We start from the raw sequence: 19,864 nt of genomic DNA, 5'->3' as shown, positions 1-19,864 counted from the left end.
AGCCAGGGAAAGGCTTCCAAAAGTGTAAGTGTGTACTAAGGGGGAATTGAGTGCTGAGGACTTCAATTTCATGTGCAAGTGTGTGGCATGGAAGTTTTTCAAAGCCCAAGTGAGGAGACTAGATACTGAGAGCTTACCACAGGGTTAGGACAACTTCCTTCTGTAGCTTTCCTTCAATAGCAACTCCTTGTTTTTGAAAAGTCCAGTTGCCAAATTTAAGGGGTAGATTCTGGGATTTGGCTCCTGATTAGGCCCAAGCAGCCCAGAAGCCAAATAAATACCTTTGAAAATATCAATCAGAGTGATATCAGTGCTCTTTTGCACATCCAGAACTAAACATGCTTTCAGTGGACTCATTGGAAAACAACACTTTGCCACCAGTTCTGGAAGGACTGGACCCATTTCTGCTCAGAAGCCACCAGGCACTGTGTCTGCATAAGACTGCACAAGTGTGTGAAAATGCCACCTGCTGATCTAGTTCTGTTCTAGTGAAAACCTAGCATTTTGGACCAAAAATGGGTGATGGATTCTGTCAGAGACTTCTGTCATCACTACAGTCTCCACCATCACACTTGTGCTCTTAACACAGTTTTATAAGAACATGTAGATGATATTTATTAGTTATCAGCAAACTCAGTTATCTTCCCTTGTCTGGAGCAAATACAATGCTAAAAGTAAAATAACGAGCTACTAAAGGGTATTAAAAGAGAAGCTACTAACAGTTTATGCTTTCTTTGCATGATTTTACTTGTCTTTGAAGTGTTATGCCGCTTCTGAAGATGATGTCTTGAATTGTAACAATGGTTCATGGCAAAGCCCCAGCCTTTCAGGACATCTAGTGAAGGAAGAATTGAAAATACTCAATGAGAATCACTGATACCTAAAGCCTCACTGCAACTTGGTAATGGAAAATTAAAAACAGCATGGAAAATTGCTTTTGGAGCCTAAAAAGGCACCTTAGCCTCCCACCATGCTCTGCTGAGTTGCGTGAAAGGGATCTGCTCAGAAAACATGTCCCAAATTGCTGTGAATGTGAAATTAACAGATAATATATCTGTGATGCTTGGCTGGGCAGTGCTCCAACTTCAATGAGGCTTTCAGAAAGAAGAGTTTGGGATCACTCAGTGGTCCTGTTGCCCTCCTGGAGTGATGAACAAGTGTTGACCATCTCTGCAAACACAGCCTTCCCTCCAGCCACCTTCTGAAAGTGTTATCAAATGTTTCCTGGTTAATATCTTCAGTGTGGCTCCAGGCTGGTCCCAGTGAAAGATGGATTTATGACAGGTGAGGGCAGACTTGTCTGGGGAAGGTTCTGATGCTATCAAAATTTAATAATTCCCTGTGTGCACTGTGTGGCATGCATAAACCTGTACGTATTGTGTATTCATTTATTTCCATCTATTTACTTACCTGCATTGAAGAGACCTTTTCTATCCACATTTTGAGGAATTTTATTTAATTCACTATCAACTGCTGAAAAGCACCAGAAAGAAAAACAAGTTAAATCACTTACTTTTGTCTTTTCCAGTTTGTAAATGCACAGCAATGGCTAGGATAGGTGAAGTTTGCCTCAATCAAAGATCTAAATTTGCTTAAGTCAGGAAGCTTTTTTAAATTGTATGTAGACCTTGCTCTTAGCTTCTTAATGAGTTCTAATCCATGACTTGGCAGGAAACTGATTTTCGTGCTGGAAATATCCCTTTAAGAAAACATATGAAAATCTTGGTAAAAAGCAAATTTACTGCTCAACAATGGATATGTGTTTTACTGTCCTACTCATTCTCTGAGTAGTGACTGGAAACAGATCAGCTGGAAATCGACACTGAAAAGATGATCCAGTGCTAAATTGGGTGTTCCTCCAGCAAACTGAGCGAATATCCATTGCAAACAACAATCAAGTGGTGTTAGTCTGTGAGAACAAAAGAAAAAAAATCCCATAATGTTCTGGATGAAAATTAGCAGGCACATAAACTATTACTGCAATATGATGCTGAGCTTAGTAAATACCCAGAATTGCAGCAATCATCCCATAATACTGTTAAAGGACAAAAAAAATGGCTGATGAAATCACAATAGAAGTTTGCTATATGAACATCACACCATGAGAAGGCTGCTGTGGAAAAGGCAATAAACACAAAGAGAGAAGCTCACATGTGGATACAGGTTGGGGATATCAGATTTTGTACTCATTAGGAAGAAAAACATTAAAGAGAGACAGGGGTGGCATTGTTCAGGCTGTTAGGAACAAAAAAATCCCAATAAAACCTTCTTGGAGGTTTAGAAAACAAATATAGCAGACACTGAAGCAAAGGAGGGGGCACGACTGCAGGAGTTGGGAGAGATGTGTTTGTGTGAAGGCAATTACTGTGGGAAAGGCTATCAGAGGCAGTGATGGAATCAGCAGCCATGAATGAACTAAAGAGAGCATTAGAGGGGCTTTTAAAAGGAAACATGTTCTGCATAAGCTTAATCTTGACTTGAGCAATGCAAGCAAAGAAAGGGAAGAAGGACCAAGGGTGCTCCATTTCCAGGCTAAGAGAAAATCCATCCCCATAGTTCCAGACTGTAGCAGCTGGGGCAAAACATCTCTGCATTTCCCTTACTGGGACACAAACCATGTCCCTCAGATCATGACAGCCTGACATCAACTCCTTTCCCTGAAGAACAAAGATAAAAGTGAATTGCACAAAATCACTCTTCCTCCTTTAAGTCCTGTGCTCTCACAGCCTGAGACTGATCCAGGATGCAGGGTTTGCTGAGGCTGGTCTGCTCCTTATTCTCCAAGAAAAGAACAGATTTCTCCCTAATCAAGGAATTGGACTGACAATATTTGCAGTTTTCTCCATGTGCCCTCAAAGGTACAATTTCCAGTTCATCTTTGACAGTCTGATGTCAGGACACGTTATTTGATCTCTATCACCCAACGTGCACAAATTGTTTTTATTATTGCATTATTACAGGAGAGTGGTACCATGTGAGGGGGAGACCAGGTTTTAGCAGCATGTGATAAAGTTTAGACAGTTGCTATGTACTACACACACATTTGCACCTCTCTTCTCTGGTCTAGAAGAAAAATTAGTATCAGGAAAGGGCTCTGCTTGAGCACCAGCCATGCCTAAGAAGTTCATTTGTAAAACTGGTAAAGAGGATCTTGTGTCCATGCTGTGCTCACAGTTGAGGCTTTGCATCCAGGCTCTGCAGGAATGTACCACCTTCAGCAGCTGGACAATGGGCTGTGGCAGCACAGGACAAACACAAACCCCACTCCACTGCCCCAGCTGGGACTGTGGCTTTTACAGAAGACAGACTGGTGTGTTCCAAAGTGCTGTGAACTTCTGCAGGGCAGGCTGAGAGAAGCCACACCTCTCACAGAAGAGGTCCTGAGGTCCTGGGCCTGTTTCTAGAGGAGCTAAATCTGGCAGCTGATGAGAAATTTTGGGCCATCGATTTCTACCTTGGACGCTTGAAGAGGCAATTAGGCTGCAATGAGCAGCCTCAATTTTCACTCTGATGCTGATGCTGCCCTCAGTGCTCTGCCTAATGAAAACTGTCACCAGAGTGTGTGCTCATGAGTCAAAAACTAAACAGCAGGTTTCTGCTTAAATCCAGAGACAGCATCTACCGTGGCATCATTAAGAGAATGTGTAACTTCTTAGTTCTGAACAAGAGCACAGGAAAAAAAAATGTTTCCTTTGGCTTGTTAGATAAAAAGCATGACTGCATCCAAATTGGTTTTACACTGTGTGGAAATGAATAGGGATAGAGCTTAAAATTGTCTAAAAGTTTTCTGAATCTTTCATCATCTCTAAATAGTTTCAAAGATATTTAATAGTTTTCCCACAAAGACTAGTTATTTCTTATTGAAGAAACTTCTCTTTTTATGCTCATTATTACACATAAACAGATGTGAGTTAGGGAAAGTGCTTTGCATACCCCTGTGGGGTTCTTTTTCAGTATGTCTGTGAGGGATAGCTATGGATACACCACTGAAAAGCCCCAAAAAGCAAAAACAGACATTGTGCAGGTGCTTTAGTAAATTATTCCATTGAGTTACCACACACACCTCAGCACAGAGGTTCTTTGGGATGCTGTTCTCTAGTTAGAGGCTTGATAAATTAAATAAGCCTGATGGACAAGATTATAAAGTGGCAGTAGGAAATGAAACCAGAAGGCATCAGCAATTGAAATACGTGTTCTTGTGTTATTGTTGCTTGGCTGTGAGTCATCAGCCTTGGCAGCAGCCGGTCCAGGAACAGCAAAATGAATCTGCCTTCTCCTCAAATCACTTCCCTTTCCCACTGGGAGTCTCTGTTGGATTAGCAGAAGTACTGACCAGCTGATGAGGTCTGAAAGACACCTACAGAAATGGCAAAAAATAGCTCCTGGAGCAGAAATCAGAGCAGGATAGGCTGACTGGGGAGAACAATTTTCTTCGTGCTTGTATTTAAACTGATCTCTGCTGCACTTCAGGGCTCAGCTGTGGAGCTGGGGATCTGCTGGAGCTCTCCTGCAGCATCCAAATGTGGGACTACCAATGAAGAAAAATTGCAAGGGTGAGATGGGGCACAGCCATGCCTCACTCTGCATTGAGCCAGGACACAGCCAGAGAACTAAGGACACCAGAAAAGGCTGGTGCAAGCCACTGCAGCTCTGAGAGGAGCTGCAGACCATTAAATGAAACAGTGCAGCTGAAAATTGAAGCTATGAAACTCAAAGTTGGAAAGAGAGTGTATATCTGTATAGAAGGAATATGTATAGTTGTGGGATTTATTAGCTACTTGATTTACTGGCCTACTGTCAATGCTGAAATACTTTAACTCAAAATTTGATGTCTTTCCCAAAGAGAGATTCTAATTCAGCCAAGAGCTGTAAGTCTGAGAGAGGAATTAATTTGTGAAGCTCTGTAGCCTGCACAAGGCCCATGATTGGTGCTGTCTATTAGTGTTTCTTTCACATAACTTTAATATGATGGATTATAAAATAGAAGTTGGCATTAATTGACTCCTTAATACTGGTTCAGAAAGATCAAGAGTTAAACCACCTTGATATTCATTCTATTAGAACACTGCAGTCTGCAACACGGATTTGATTGCAGCAACAGCAAAAATATGATTTGTCCCAGCAAAGATATGATTATGGGTCAATCATTTCCACAAGTGAAAGCACATCCCTGGTGATGGATGAGTAAGAAGGCTCTTCTCTCATGATCTCAGCCAGGATAAAAAGGTAATTTCCCATCCACAGAATAGTGGATGTATTGGTAATGGAACAGAAAACTTTTTACACAAATAACTCAGTGTTAGAAATTGAACTATCAAATGAATCTCAACTACAGGCAAATCAATTTGATAAACCTCCAGAATATGATTGTATCAAGTATAGCCTGCAAAGAAAATGCACTTACTTTTCGCTACAGGAAACAATGATTTCCCAAAGAAACACTTCAGATTTTACTGATTCAAAGACGCTCCAGTGTCAGTCTTTTCCAAGAAAAAGAAGATGCTTTGAAGGAACAATGGAAGTGGAGCAATAAGCCCAGCTCTTTATATCATAGCTGCACTGATCATCACACAGTGGAAAATGAGGCCTTCAGATGAGCTCTGGACTCAACTGAAGGTTAATAATTTTTTCTCCCTCCTCTTCAGATGTGTAACCACTCTAGCATCTGTGCAAAATCTTCCAACAGCTCCAATGACCCTTCTCACTTATTTGGAGTGACTTTTAGCCCTTTCTGGACAACCAGGGTAGATGCAAAGAGAGAAAGGCTCCAATGAATCAGTGAGATGAAAAAAGAACCTCACATCCCTCTTGCAGCCCTTACATGTGGTGGCTTGTGCTCAGAAACGCAGGCAGATGTGCAAACTCGTATATTTTTGGAGCCTGTGGCAAACTGTGGCTTGAGGTAATGGTGGCTGAGATCCATGAACATCCTACTGCTGAATTTCTACTGCTGAGTTCTCAATTCCCATCTCATCATTCACCAAGGACATCCTGCTGGAACTGTGTGGGATGTATCTCATACCTATCCCAATCCTCATCCCTGTAGGATGGGAATTTCGCTTCAGAATCAAGCTGCACAGATGCAGGGGCAGATCTTCAGTGGCAAGTCATTCAGATTTCAGCATTAGAACCACTCACTCAGTCTTGATTTTGCTCAAACAGAAAACCAAAAGCATTTTTTTAGCAGAAAAAACAAAGCAGAATGACTCCTCTCTTGCACAGTTTAATTAACTGTGGAGACAAACCTGGATCTAAATCTCTCACCTTCAATACTCTCAAAAACTTGAGGACAAAGTGAAAATAAAGTTCTAGACTGAAATTTCAGTTGTGGCTTCCTTTTTTTTTAAAATTCAGAGCTAGACCTCTGGTCTTGACCTCCAAGGTTTGCAAGATGCTGAAATCCAGACTGGCATTCATGTGTTCTTCTCTGACCTTTTCTAAGGAGTCAGTAATGACAAAAATGTTATCCAACTGCTACTTACAGAACAACAGGTCCATTGGCTCCCTGGAAGACCTCATTTGGTAATTTTTCTAGGTTGTGATTATCACTTAGATTTCTGAAAAACACAATATTTTATGCTGAAACAATCTGAGACTAAACGAAAAAAAAATCTTGCAGAAGTTACTATCTTCATTTTTCAGAATTGCAAACAACAGAAATAGTTACAGCTCATCCAGGTATGTTCCATTAAATGCATGATCCTCAATGTCCTGAATTCCATTTTTATTGAGCCATCTGCAAGAGAGAAAAGGAGAAGAGAGTAGTGTTCTTATTTATGGTTCATGACTAAAATGTATGCAATTCAAAACAGGGAATCTCAAACAAACAAAATCGTTAAATGGACATTGAAATGGTGAAATTTCTACAAATCCTAGCCTGTAAGACTCCAACAGTGGAGGCAGGCTTTGGAGGGGGCAGACATGAGTAGGGTGGATGAGTGCTACCATCCGAGATGGCGGCTGGAGTAAGCTCCAGAGTAAGTTCCAGAGTAAGGTCAGAACCATGAAGATGCTGGTGCTGCTCATGGCTCCACTGGGAAGGCAGCAGAGGAGCCAGGGAGACCAGAATCTTTTCTGTTGATGCTGTCAGTGCCACTCACTTTTACTCTTAGCAAGATGCTTTTGAAATGCTGGGCCATCTTTGCCAGTTATTAGGGAAAAAAGCCCGCTGTGTGCCATGGGCTGACATCCGCAGCCAGGCAGGTGCAGGAGGAGGGCTGATGGTCACTGAGCCAGGCAGGAGGGCACAGGGGGCAGCCACACTGCCCAGGCAGTAGGTGATTCCTCCTACACTGCTGCCTTGACAGATTACACCCCCTGTCTGCCCTGCTGCCCAGCCCTTCCTCCCTAGGCTCCTTTCCCCAGGGGGAGGCCACAGGTAGTGAACCTGGCTATTGGAGCTCCTGGGGCTCTCTGCCAAGTTTTTACTCTGGTGCATTAGCTAATTAACGTTTAATGACCTTCCTTCTGTCCCTTCGTGGTGCTAAAAATTTACATTGAGGTCAGTTCTATTTATCATCTTTACGGTGCAATCTTTCATCTCGCCTTAAACGTCACCGTGCAGCTCACGCCCTCTCCAGCAGGCAGTGACAGGGCTGATTGATGGCAGAAATGGCCTGATTTAATTAAACTGTCAGCCAACCTGGACTCTTTTCTAATTCACTTTGAAAGCTGAGCATACAAGTGACCCACTTATCTGAGGTCTGAGGTGGTGAGCTAAGGTCAGCTCGGAAATCAGTCATGGGTCTGGCTGAAAGGATTGCTCCTTTGACCATGACAGGCAGATGCACATAGCTCTGTGTCTATAATGTCTGTCAGGATGGATCAGGAGAGCTGTCACTGTCCCCGTCACTTGCCAGCACCATTAGACATGAGTGAGCAGGCACGGAGGAGAGACAGGTCCCTGCTTACAGCATTTGAAGCATTTATTATATTACATTGATCTTATAAATTTGTAGCTGCCAGGCTGATAGATACGTTTTTAATCACACTATTAGCACTTGCTGCATTCTCTCACTGAACATGATGTTAATGCAATGAGATACTAAGGTTGTAAAACAGTCACTGTAGCCACACAGTGTGGACTATATACTCCTGACACCTGGCTAATAGCATCTGAGTAGTAAAAAGAGCAAAAAAAAAATTACTCAAACCCTGAGACCTCATTATAGTACACATAGATGAATTCCTATTGAGGCATATTCTCCCCTCACTTCAACCAGCATCCTTACTGACTCTACTCTTATGTTAGCAAGGTGACAGTGGAGGCAGAGATCAGGGCTTGGACATGGGAACTTTTCCTTATCATTTCATGGCTAGAACAGATTTTTAAAACTCTAAAATTCACCCAGTGCAAGAGGTCACTGTCCCTAAGGTACCGTTTGCACCCTATTTCAGGACTGGAAAGATCTGTCTCACAGCCTAAGCTGCGTGTAGATCTGGAAGCAAGGTGGATTTCTTCCACAAATTTCTAGCACTTCATCACTAAATGTCTCCTCAGCTCCCACCTGGGCTGATCCCATGCATAGCATAAGATTAAGTCCAGACTACTGGTGGAAATGTGCTTGGAGCCTTCCATAGCTAAGCCTGTTAAAATCGTTTCTCCCTAGAATGTGGGGGTTCAGTGGGTCCTGGATGATTTAATCTTCTTGATACGCCTGCTTTCACTAAATGATGTTGCTGTGACTCTGTTGAGTTGCTGGGGTTTAAATTTTGTATAGAAAAATGGCATATTTGTGCCTAAAATGAATTAAATTCACCACAGCACAAGGAAAGCCTAATCAGGGACTCTCAAAGGGTGCATGCAGGGCCTCTGTCCCAGATTGGTCAGGGGATAACTACAGTAAAGTTAGGACACTGATCAGGGTGCTGGAGGCCAGGTCTGCTCACACAGCTCTTGCTCCTTCACACACACTGGTGAGTGTGGGGAGCCTGTGACAATCACAGAATCACAGAAAATTTGGGCTGGAAGGGACCTTAAAGATCCCCCAGTTCCAAAACCCCTGCCATGGACAGCAACACCTTCTCGAGACCAGCCTGCACAAATTTCCATCCAACCTGGCCTTTTCCAGGTATGGGGCATCCACATCTTCTCTGGGCAACCTGGTAAAGAATTTCTTCCTGGTATAAGCAATGAAACATTTTGGGGAGAAAGGAGAAAGCCAACTTCAAGCTGCTCAAGTGCCACAGAGAGATCAAAACACAACAAAACTCTGGGATATTTATCTTACCCTGCAGTGGTATCATGAAAACAAACATAGTATTTGTTGTGCAGTGTTTTGTAAATATATACTTGAAAAAAGCCTGTGTGTATATGTGTGTGTGTGTGTGTTTAAAACTTCAGAAAAGTTTAGAGGGTTTGTGCATAACTGATAGGGAAAAGGGAGAAGTAAAGCTAAATGACTTCTCCTCATTATTGATGGTCTGACCTTGCTCCCACAGAATCAACGTGAGCTCAGTCAATTCAAACCTCGCTTTTCTCTCTCAGTGTGCCAGGTAAACCACATGGTGGAAATTTTTTCCAGTCTGGCCACTGGCTAAGTGTAAGGAAGGCAGCTTGTTAGCAAGCAAACAGTATGTTTTGATATACAGAGAGAAAGGATCAAAGAAGCCAGCTAGTTCATTAAAATACATGACTGCTCAAATCAAATGTAGGGCCACCTAACCACGCAGCTCCAAACTGCATTGAGAACCCACTTGTACCAATGCATTAACATTGTGTACACAGAAACCACATTTCCACAACATCTTCATACATTCTGCCCAAGTAATAAATGTCTTTGAGTGATGTGTCTGACTGTAAATATTTATGAGTTGTGCCATCCTTTTGAACACAATTTGTATCGCAGGGAACTGTAGCTGTAGGTGTTTAACCTTGGCATTGGTAATTACTAAATTTGCTCTCTGATGTGCTTCTAAAATAAAGAGCAGGAAGAGAAAACAACAAAAAGGAAAAAAACTCCAAAAGCATTCATTTGTTTCATGGCAGAGAAACAGAATACAGAGATCTCAGGGGCAAGGAGAGATGTAAAATCTCAAATTGAATTTGGAATTGTATGAAAAAGTGTCCAACTGCTGCTATCCTCGACCCTGTTCTGGAAAAGAAATGAGCTAACAAGGAGAATAATGAGTTTGCTATGTCTACTCACAGAATCACACTTTCAGAACTCAGGCCCATGAATGAATTTCTTTCAATTGTACGTATATTGATATTGTCTTGAATATCTCTGAAAAATAAAATACAATAGAAACTACACCTTTTTGTACTTCTACGAGCCTTTCAATACGATATGCTGCTTCAAACACAGTATTTTCCCCTTATATTCAATCTGAGGAAGTACTGCAGACGGAGGGTAATAACCAAAGTTTCCAAGACATTTTTCTCCCACAGAGCACAAACCTTCCTGATAAAAAAAGGCTGGAGCAAAACGTTTCCAACACCCCCATACTTTCCTCCCAAATAGGCTGAAGACATTAAAATGCATATAAGCTCAGGTCTATAACCCTGAGGTGGATGAAATAGCTCCTTCAGCAAACATACTCCCCAGCAAATGCAATGTGAGCCACCCCTTCTCCCAGCCTCCCTACAGAAGGAGAAAAGCCATTAGCTTTTCTGGCCTGATCCAGCAGGGCACCTACCAGCCCATGAATCATTCCCCAGCTGATGTCAACAGGGCTGCTTATGAGCTTTGTATGTGCTTAAGAACTTAAATGCAGGACCCCTGTCAGTGCAATTTGTTGAATGGACAAATAAGAATTTCTGTCTTTCCTCAGTTGTGACTGATATAAATATATATATATATATATATATATATATAAAAGGAACATTCTGTTGCTGGCTCAGTATAGGCCTCAAAGAAGTTAAATAATGTTACTCATAATTTAGACTGGGGATATTGCTGTTTCCATGCTGTTTCTGTTGGAAAGCACAGAACAAAATTAATTATCTGCAAAGCTTGAAATTAAGTGCAAAAATTATCTCATGCTGACAGCTCCATGCAGCCACAACTCTGCACAGAGTGACACTTAGACAGAGGCTTCATTCAGCAAACTGAGGGCAGCAGGGGCAGGAATAGGGAGGGAACACAGCACCCATGTGAGTGAACTGTATCCCTCTACTAAAGCTATGCCCTTTATAAATTTCAAGATCTGTCTTTGGGACTTAAATACTGGCACAGCTGAGGCCAAGGGGAATTCTTTTATTGACCTCAGAAGGTCCAAGGTTTGAACTGAGGTCTAGTTTGGGACTCAATCACTATCAAGGTCTGTTTATTCTTACAGGAAAGTGAGGAGTTGCATCTAAAAAAATTAAAAGCTCTTGTTGCTACAGGACACAATAATTCCTGTCCAGTTAAGACTGATGATAAACACAAAGGTGTATAGGTAAAAGTCCTTGTAGAGCCATAGCTGTTGCATTTCCTTCATGGTTTCAAAGAGTAATGAACTGAAGTTCTCAGAATTACAAACATCAAATGTATTCCTGAAATAGATTTCTTATCTTATATGTCTGTACACTATATTCAGGCATCACCTCTATGTTTTATATGCATTTTTAATTGAAATTAATGGATATTACTAAAATAGCCATTAATAATTGCAGGATTAATGTTTCTGCAGGTTGAAATCTTCTAATCAAACATCTGAGGATGCAGAACTTTGTATGTGAATTAACAATAAATCTTGTTCAAAATAATGTTTTCAGTTACACTAGGAACTTACTGAGAAATGTATGTCAAAATATTTTTCAGTGAAAAAGAAACCAAGTTTTTCTGATATGCATTTTTCTGCAGAAGAAATGTTTTAGGAAATTAATGGCCTGTTTTCATACAAAAATGCACAAATATTTTTTTCCTCGTTGGCACTGGAGTTTTCAATTGTAAAAATTTTTAATTTTCTGGACAGTTTTACTGACAGAGGAAAATGGAAAAGGGTATGGTAGATAACCCCCTGAGTTTGAGTTTTGGTGTGGTTTGTTGCTGTTGTTTTTATTTTTCTTTTCTTTGTGATGTGGCCGCTTCTGATGGAACTCAGCTCTGAGATCAGTGACTCTTCCCATGCAGGTCAGAAAATTTTCACCAGGTGACAACAAATTTCCTCTGCCACCATCCTGGTTTGGATTTCAACTTCTGAAAGAGGAGTCAAAGGCTGTTGTCTGTCCCCTGGGCCACCCAGACACTGCAGTGCAAGGAAGAGTGGTCTGTAAAGTCAAAGTTCCAATGCTTTGTAGAAGGGAGACCTGGAGAGAACTGAGACCTCCTGACCATCAGTGCCTGCAAAATCACAATCAACATGCCACTGCAGAGCTAATAAATAAACACATGGGGAATCATGTTTTGAAAGGTTTTGCTGGAGGAGAAGAACAGTCAAAGGCAGCTTTCAAAAAGTGGAAAGCAAACGTTCAAACTTACAGCAAAACTTTCTGGAAAGAGTGAACCTTGTGGACAGCAGGTAAAAACCGAAGGCCAGTGTTTGATATCAACCTAAGGGGAAGAGAAGATGAAGATTATTCAGTCTGCCCCTGGAAAGAAGGCAGCAGTTAACGAAGAAGAAAGAATATTGGAATTAAAATGGTTGTCACAAAAGGCAGAGTTTAGCCACAAAAGTGGGGTTTCTCAGTAGGAAACTTGGCATTGTAATTTAAAAAGGTTTTTGTCCAAAGTGCAAGCTGAATTCTACTGACAGAGGTAAGGGGAGAAACCCTACCTTGGATGATAATACAGTCCCTCCTGATGATCTCAGTAAATTGTCCATATTAATTTCCCAACAATATTCTAAGAAATCAACTGCACTGACATGTTATAATTATTTTCATGGTAGATGTTTTAAGACAGAAGTATTGACCCATCACAATTTTAACCTTCTACTATAACAGAGAACACATAATTCCAGGGGAAATAAATTGATGACATTAGGAGAGAATTAGGATATTTTGCTCCCCAGCAGCTTTGATAGTGAGGAGCCAAAACCACGGGAACATTTCAGGAGTTTGTGCAGCTGGAAATGGACACAAGCCTCTGTCCTAGATACCTCCACCCTCCCTCTGCACTGAGCATCACTGGCCTCTGCACTGTGGTTCCTGTCCATGAAACACCACCCCAAAACTGTTGGTTCTGAAGGAAACCCCTGTGCTCACAGCCACTGAGGCCACAGGTATCCAGAGAGATGGACCACATCTAATTTAGTCAAATTTTGTTATCCAGAGCAGCGGCAAGGTCAGGAAAAATGTGATGTTGCCATGACTGGTGGCTGCTGGTGGCTGGGAGGAGGGCTCAGTGCTGGAGGAGGAGTTGGACTGGACTGGCCTCTGAACATTTGGGAGCTTTTCCCAGACACCAAAAAGTCTCATGTTTACCCCACCAAACAAAGAGAAAATATGGATTCTTGAAAGTTTGATTACATCTTTGTGTTTTTAATATATGAGATGGTAAAGAAGGTAACCTTTCACTGAGAATATTGGTTTCTTAAAGAACACAGGATATGTAAGGTTTTTTTTTTTCTTATCCTGGCACTTAGAACAACATTATTTTATTATTAGATCAGATCTTTTTCCTTTTATTTATTTATTTTTTAAACAGAATCATTCCTGAATAGCTGAATTGTGATCAAAGGACTGGTTGAGACTAGAAAAAGGTAACATTGTTCACATGATTTTTTTTATGAACCTAGATCATTTCAGGAGAGTTGCAGTCTTTCAGGTTTCATAATTTGAACTGAAACTGAACGGTTCCATGTGACAACCAAATCCTACATTTGGGAACTCAGGGTGACACATAAGTCCATAAAAAAGTCATTCACTTGCGTAAGTACTGCTCTGAGCTCCCTGAGATGGTATCTGGGTATCCTCGGATGCTGAAAAGCCAACTTTGATCTGTCTCATCTTGTAAGAGAAAGCAAAAGTTCATATGCAGGGAAAAATTAAAGAAGTATTAGTGAATATTCAAGAAGTCAATTTTGGAAAGTTGCTGAAATGTCAAGACTGTTTCATCTCAGGGTTCAGAGTGGTCTGACATTGCATTAACTTAAAAATAACAGCTGTCACATGTGACCAAGAAAGCTCCACAAAAATGCCTGTGAAAAACTATTATACATAGTTAAATAGAAAGCATGGTTAATGAAGCAGGTGAATTATACAAGGCCCTTGTTACTTAAAACAATTCTGCACTTACACTTCATAAAAGGACTTCACCAAAAAAATTAGAAGCAATAGAAGAACCTGTAACTCCCCCTCACAATATTTAAAAATACACATTCTAAATTACTGGAGATATACAGGGTTCTAGTGGAAAGCTGCCTTTAATTTTAAATGAGTCATATGCTAAAAATCAGTGCAATTCTATTTTACAAGCCCCTTTTAAACACAAATTGTGGCATACATTTCCCCGAGCAGGAGAATGAAGGAGGAGACTGCTGCCAAGCAGTGTGTGGCTACTGCAGGGCAGAGAAGACATAAGGAGCTTTTCTTTCTACAGTCCTTCCCCAAGAAAATCTCAATCCTCATGGTGCAGCAATGAAAGGTGACAGGGCTCTAGCATCTGCTATTCAAACCCTACTCCCAAAGGCAACTTAATCCCAGCATAGCAAAATTCCACATTGGCTCTCAGGGCTTTCACCCTACATGGGAGAAAAACCATCCCCAATGCCTTGGGTTAGTTCTGATCTTTCCAGTAATTCCAAAGTGTTCAGGGCTCAGTTTTCACTGGTGTCAACTGAGCAGCATGAGATGAAGAGGAAAGCATCTTTGACAAATCTTTACATATTGAAGTAAATCTACAGGTGGTACAAGGCACTGATTGCACAGAGGCACAGAATGGTGATTAGGAGCAGGAGAGGATGTTCTTTTAATTAAATGCAGAAAAAAGAACTGAAAAAATATTTAGCTAGACTGTAGCCTACATCTTCCCTCTCTTTTTATTCCACCAGCAAATCTCCAGAGGCCTTAAAGTGGATAATCTTTTTAGAATGTAGATAATCCAATTTACTGAATATCTTTCCTGCAGGATAGCTTTGTCAATATATTTACCATACAATGTATACATCCTTAGTAACCTCCCTTTAAACAAGTGTCCTCTTTAATCTGTGTTATAACTGAGTCCCCCCTTGCCATGCATAAACAGCTTGGTGAGAATATTTGTTTTTGTTTTTTTTTTTCAGATTGCTGATGGCTGCTTTCCAAGGTATTAATTGTCTTTCTGAAAAGGCTTACTAGAGTCAATACTTAAGAAAACAGAGCACCACAATCAGCAGAGAAAAAAAATATATTTCAGAAACTAATTCCTGGAAGATTCTAGCTGCTTATCTCCAGATAAGCAATTTGTCTGGGTTTTTTTTTATGCCAAATTGTAGGAGCTATTCTGACATATCTGGGAACGCAGTTCACCTCATCAATTTACTGTGGGCATTTGCTAAATTGCAAACTCAAGGCAGGCAGAGATAAACACAGCTTCACTCAGGAAGCATTATTTTTGGGTCCCTTAGTCACGCTGGTCTCTTGATGGTGCTTGGGAGCCTGGTTCCAGCAGGACATCCCTCTGATTCAGGTATCCCTAAATCTGCAGCCCCCACTCCTGGGGAAAGGCCTTTAACAGGGAGGCCAAAGGAAGGAGTGGAGCATCGCTTCTTTTTGTTGAAGAGTCAACTCCAAGAAAAGGGTCAGGAGTTCTGTGGGGTTTGCTGCCCCTGCAGCAAATGCAGGTTTGTGGTTAGGAAGCACCAGACAGGCACAAGTAGCTGAAAGACTTTGGAGTTGGGCTCCGCTCCTTCTGCAGGCAAAACCTACAATTTTGGGACCTACATTTTCCCTCCCCTCCAACAATTCAGCTGTATGCTCTCAAAATTAACCCGAAAGGAGTGTTACATTCAAATCTTTGTATTGTAAGCTGAGATTGCTTCATATAGGACATGGACACCCCTCAAAAATGAACCAAAGGACATAGATCACATATGAGAACTAATTTTGGAAAGAAAATGATTTTGAAAAGGCATCACCACATTATTAAGGAGACTATGGCACAGGTCTCCCTAATGAGAGCCAGATAAATAATCTTGTACCCATGAAAAGGTCAGTAAGTTACCATTTTGAAGCAGCCTGTCTCTCTGGCATATACCCAAGAAAACCAATTAGCAATTCTCTTCACTTCTTCTAACAGACTGGTGGGAAAGTTAAGGTTGCCTGTTTCTAGAAGGTTTAGGCTGTTCAGCTCTGTGTTTTTTCAGCATTTTCCTCTCCTTTGTGTTTTTGCCATGGTGGTAATGATGATGCAGGAGACAAAGGGAGTGCCAAAGGGGCTGGGAGGAAATGCATTTGTCTCCAAGCTGACAGAGATAAAAGCATATTAATATTCAACAGCTGGTGGCCATAATGAGCCCATGAAACCGATGAGGGGACTGACAAGGCTAGCTAGAGCTTCTTGCCTGCCCATAAACATGACCCAGTGGCTTTACAACTATTTTTGTAGAAACACAGAGAAAGCCTTGCAAACAATGTGTTGCAAAGGTCATTAAACTAATGGGTTGTAGTACCTGGGCTCAATTTTGGACATTGAGACTGATTATTTATTTTTTTTCCTCTATGTTTTCTGAACTAAAAGCACCAGTAAATATAATTTTTTTTTTTCTGAAAGTTTTTCTGCATTGTGTTTTAAGAGTTCTGCTACAGCCCCAGAACTGTGTAAGGAATCAGAGCATGTGTCTTGTACCCTGCCAGACTGTCCCCACAGCTGGGGGCTTCAGAAGAACCACAATGATCCAGGGATGGGCAGGTACCCAAGTCCTTTTGAGATGCTGGTTGCAGCTTGGTCACTCTGTACCTCCTTAGACAGTCAGACAGTATCACCTAATCTGTTATGTGACAAGATATTGACAAAACCATGTGCTATTCCTTCCTAACTTACAGCAATTAATGCAAAAATTAGGCAGTGATGTACAGGTTTACAAGTTTCCAGGTTTTACAAGTTTCCAGGTTTTACAGGTTTCCTTTCATGGCCTTAAAATTTTTATCATTTCTGCAATAGCTGCTCCACACAGATGCTTTACACTTTTATGAATTATTCTAAACTATAGTCCCACATGTTTACAACCTTTTGCTTGTGTATTGTATAAAAAACCCTGAACAACCACCACAAAACAGAACAGAAAAAACATCAATCTATTAGCCTTCTCAACACCTTACCTTATATTTTCAGTACTGCCTCTTCCTTGCATGTCACAGGAAGGTGAATATGAGGACTGGGTTACCTTTATCAGATGGTGTTTTACAGGCTTCCATCAAGGTTTCTGCTTTCTCATTAAATTAACTATCCTACCCTTTCAAACAGCTTTCTGCCTGTTCTGTTTCCAGAAGGGCAAGCACCAGTCAGTGAAGCCAGGGGATGAAGAAAATGGCATCTTTCCTCCAGAAATGCAGGAGAGAACACAAAGAGAGGTGATCTAACCATGTTGAGTATGATGTTACTCAACATCACACCCAGCTCATTGGATACACTAAGTCCCCAACAAGAACTTTGTGTCCTGCTCCCAGTCCCTGTGTTGGGAAATGCTGTGGCTCCAACAATATGGCACAGATTTATACCTCCAGCACACCTTCCTCAACCCCTGTTTTTAGAACAAACCCCACATTCATCTGCTCAGAGGCTCCCGGCCATGGAACCTGCACCTTTTGTGCTCTCTATAGTCATGCAAGACTGGGGGTTTTACCTCCTAAAATGAAAGCACAGAGGGGATCCAGAATGAATCCATTAGTGGAGTAAACACCAAAGATGGATTTTATGAACATAAATCAGAGAAAAGCTTTGACACAAGAATGAACATGGATTAAGGGGCTGTGAATAAACTAGAGGAAGGCTTGTAGTTACCAAATCATTAAATTTCTAGAAAAGCCTCTCCTGGAAAATGGAGCAAAGGAAGGAACAGTGAAGAGCATCAGGAATTTCAATAAAGCACCTAATTAATGGGATATATGAAGTGGATCTGGGAAGAAATAGGATACAGCAGCTGGAGAGTTTCTTCTAGCCCTCCATGCTCATAGGAGGAAAAACCTTGAAAAAACTTCAAAATGCAGTTTCCTCTGATATCAACTAGCAAGTAAAACTAGCTGAAGAGGACAGGGAAATGGTCAGGTGGACAAGCAATCCTCTGTATTTTCAACCTGTTGCTTCTATAGGTCATAGGATTGGAATCTCTGAATGTTTGAGTAAACATGCATGAGAGCATGGAATGACAAGTGTTCACAAGTGTTCAACATCCACTAGTGCCAAGAGAAAAACTTTTACTATTTCAGATATTTAAAGTGTGAATTTACCTTCCCCTATGATTTCTGTGTCCCATATTTAAATGCTTACTGTGTGTTTTTTAGTATGTTCACATTTTTGCTTCGATTTCATGTGGGACAAATGTGCTATCGTTCTTTCCACCCATCTGTACATCTGACAAATGTACTGGGGATTTTACATGGAATAAACAAATGCTGTGGTTTTGTTCTTAGGTGGCCAGAGCTACTCAAAGTCAGCAGTCACTGCTGGATGACTCAGGTTTGAAATGGGAGGATAAAGACACATGATATCTCCTCATGTCAATGCAAACTTAGAGCTTTATTTCCCCACTGTCAAGGGAAAATCTGTTTCAGTTATGCAAACACAAAAGTTAAAGTTGACCAAGGCACCTGATGAATTTGATAAAGTGGGAATCAGTCAAAATAGTGGGAAGAGCAAAAATTCTACTCCAAATCTAGACATATATTCCAGTTCAAGGAGGGTTTAAACTGTAATGGCTTCTGTAGTGCCAAATACACCTTATCTCCTAAAGTCCAAGTCTTAAATCTCAAATCTTAAAGTAAAAATTCAAAGCAATGCCCCTTGGCATTTTTGAGCCCAGAACCTATCAGATATTAGTGATTTTCAGAGACTTTAAACACTTCTTGGCTTACTGGGAGCTATGCTTATCAAACTACTGACCTGATTTCATACTGTCTTCATAAAATTGCTAACCAGACAATTAAATGTTTCCTTTTATGTACTGAAATGTACACACCATGGCCAGGCTTCTCACATGAGTAAGGAAAACAAGGCTTCTTGCATGAGTAAGGAAATCAAGGCTTCTTGTATGAGTGAGGTTTCTTGTGTCAGTCAGGAAGATCAAATGGGGTTTATGTGTTCAGGTCGGTGGACAAATAAAGTTAAGTTGGTATCCTGCTGGTATCCTGCTCACCAAAGGGCATCATTTGAGCTGTACAAGCTGCCACCATTCAAATAAACTAGTTTTAAATGGGGTTCACTGGACTTCACTGGAGTTCTAACACAGAGGAGAGATCATCAGTCACATTAAAACCACATGCTAAAAGCAGTGAAAATGTATTTGAGTAACCAGCTTCTTGTAAGGATGCATTCAGTTACCACTGAATTTTGATGGCAACTTCACAGAAGCAGATGTGGCAACCACAGAGGTGAAAATCACATTCTTGATGAGGCTGGCTGAGGAAATAAAGCTGTACATACAGCTTTATTTTATATTGTGTATACAATTATTTTGTATCTGTATAGAGCTATATGTTTGTATTTTGGGGATCTATTAATCTCACATCAGGCATTTATGAAGGCCAGGGCTATAACACCACCTTTGCCAAAGAAAATATAATCTGAATGTTTAACATCGTGGATGAGACATATAATAGAAGGCAGCACCATAGCAAAGACTGATGAGAGATTTTATTTTTGTCCCTAAGCTCCCAGGAGGAATTTCAACCTAAATTTGTTTCTACAGATGTAAGAAAGCTCCAGCTCCTCTTCTCATCACTCATTTTCAACCTCTTGCTTAGAAAGGCTGGAGGAACTTTTGTGTGGGACTCCTCTGTGCAAGCTTTATCTTCAGCTTT

The 19,864-nt window shown here is 41.0% G+C and overlaps 1 protein-coding gene across 2 annotated transcripts in view; it reads right to left on the bottom strand.

The window, feature by feature from the left end:
* Window positions 1-19,864, bottom strand: part of FSHR (follicle stimulating hormone receptor) — a 79,407-nt gene that overhangs the window by 5,757 nt on the left and 53,786 nt on the right. The window contains exons 5-9 of one of the 2 annotated variants that reach the window (XM_005491476.4): window positions 12,408-12,479; window positions 10,149-10,226; window positions 6,668-6,736; window positions 6,483-6,557; window positions 1,514-1,699 (exon numbers count right to left, since the gene is read on the bottom strand). In XM_005491476.4, the coding sequence (XP_005491533.2) occupies window positions 1,514-1,699; window positions 6,483-6,557; window positions 6,668-6,736; window positions 10,149-10,226; window positions 12,408-12,479 (480 nt within the window). The remainder of the gene's footprint in view (window positions 1-1,513; window positions 1,700-6,482; window positions 6,558-6,667; window positions 6,737-10,148; window positions 10,227-12,407; window positions 12,480-19,864) is intronic. The other variant, XM_026796128.2, reaches the window with a different exon arrangement.

The sequence above is a fragment of the Zonotrichia albicollis genome, chromosome 3, assembly GCF_047830755.1.
Source record: "Zonotrichia albicollis isolate bZonAlb1 chromosome 3, bZonAlb1.hap1, whole genome shotgun sequence".
Lineage (NCBI taxonomy): Eukaryota > Metazoa > Chordata > Aves > Passeriformes > Passerellidae > Zonotrichia > Zonotrichia albicollis.
Note: the sequence above shows the minus strand (reverse complement) of the source record. Positions and strands in the feature narration are given on the sequence as shown.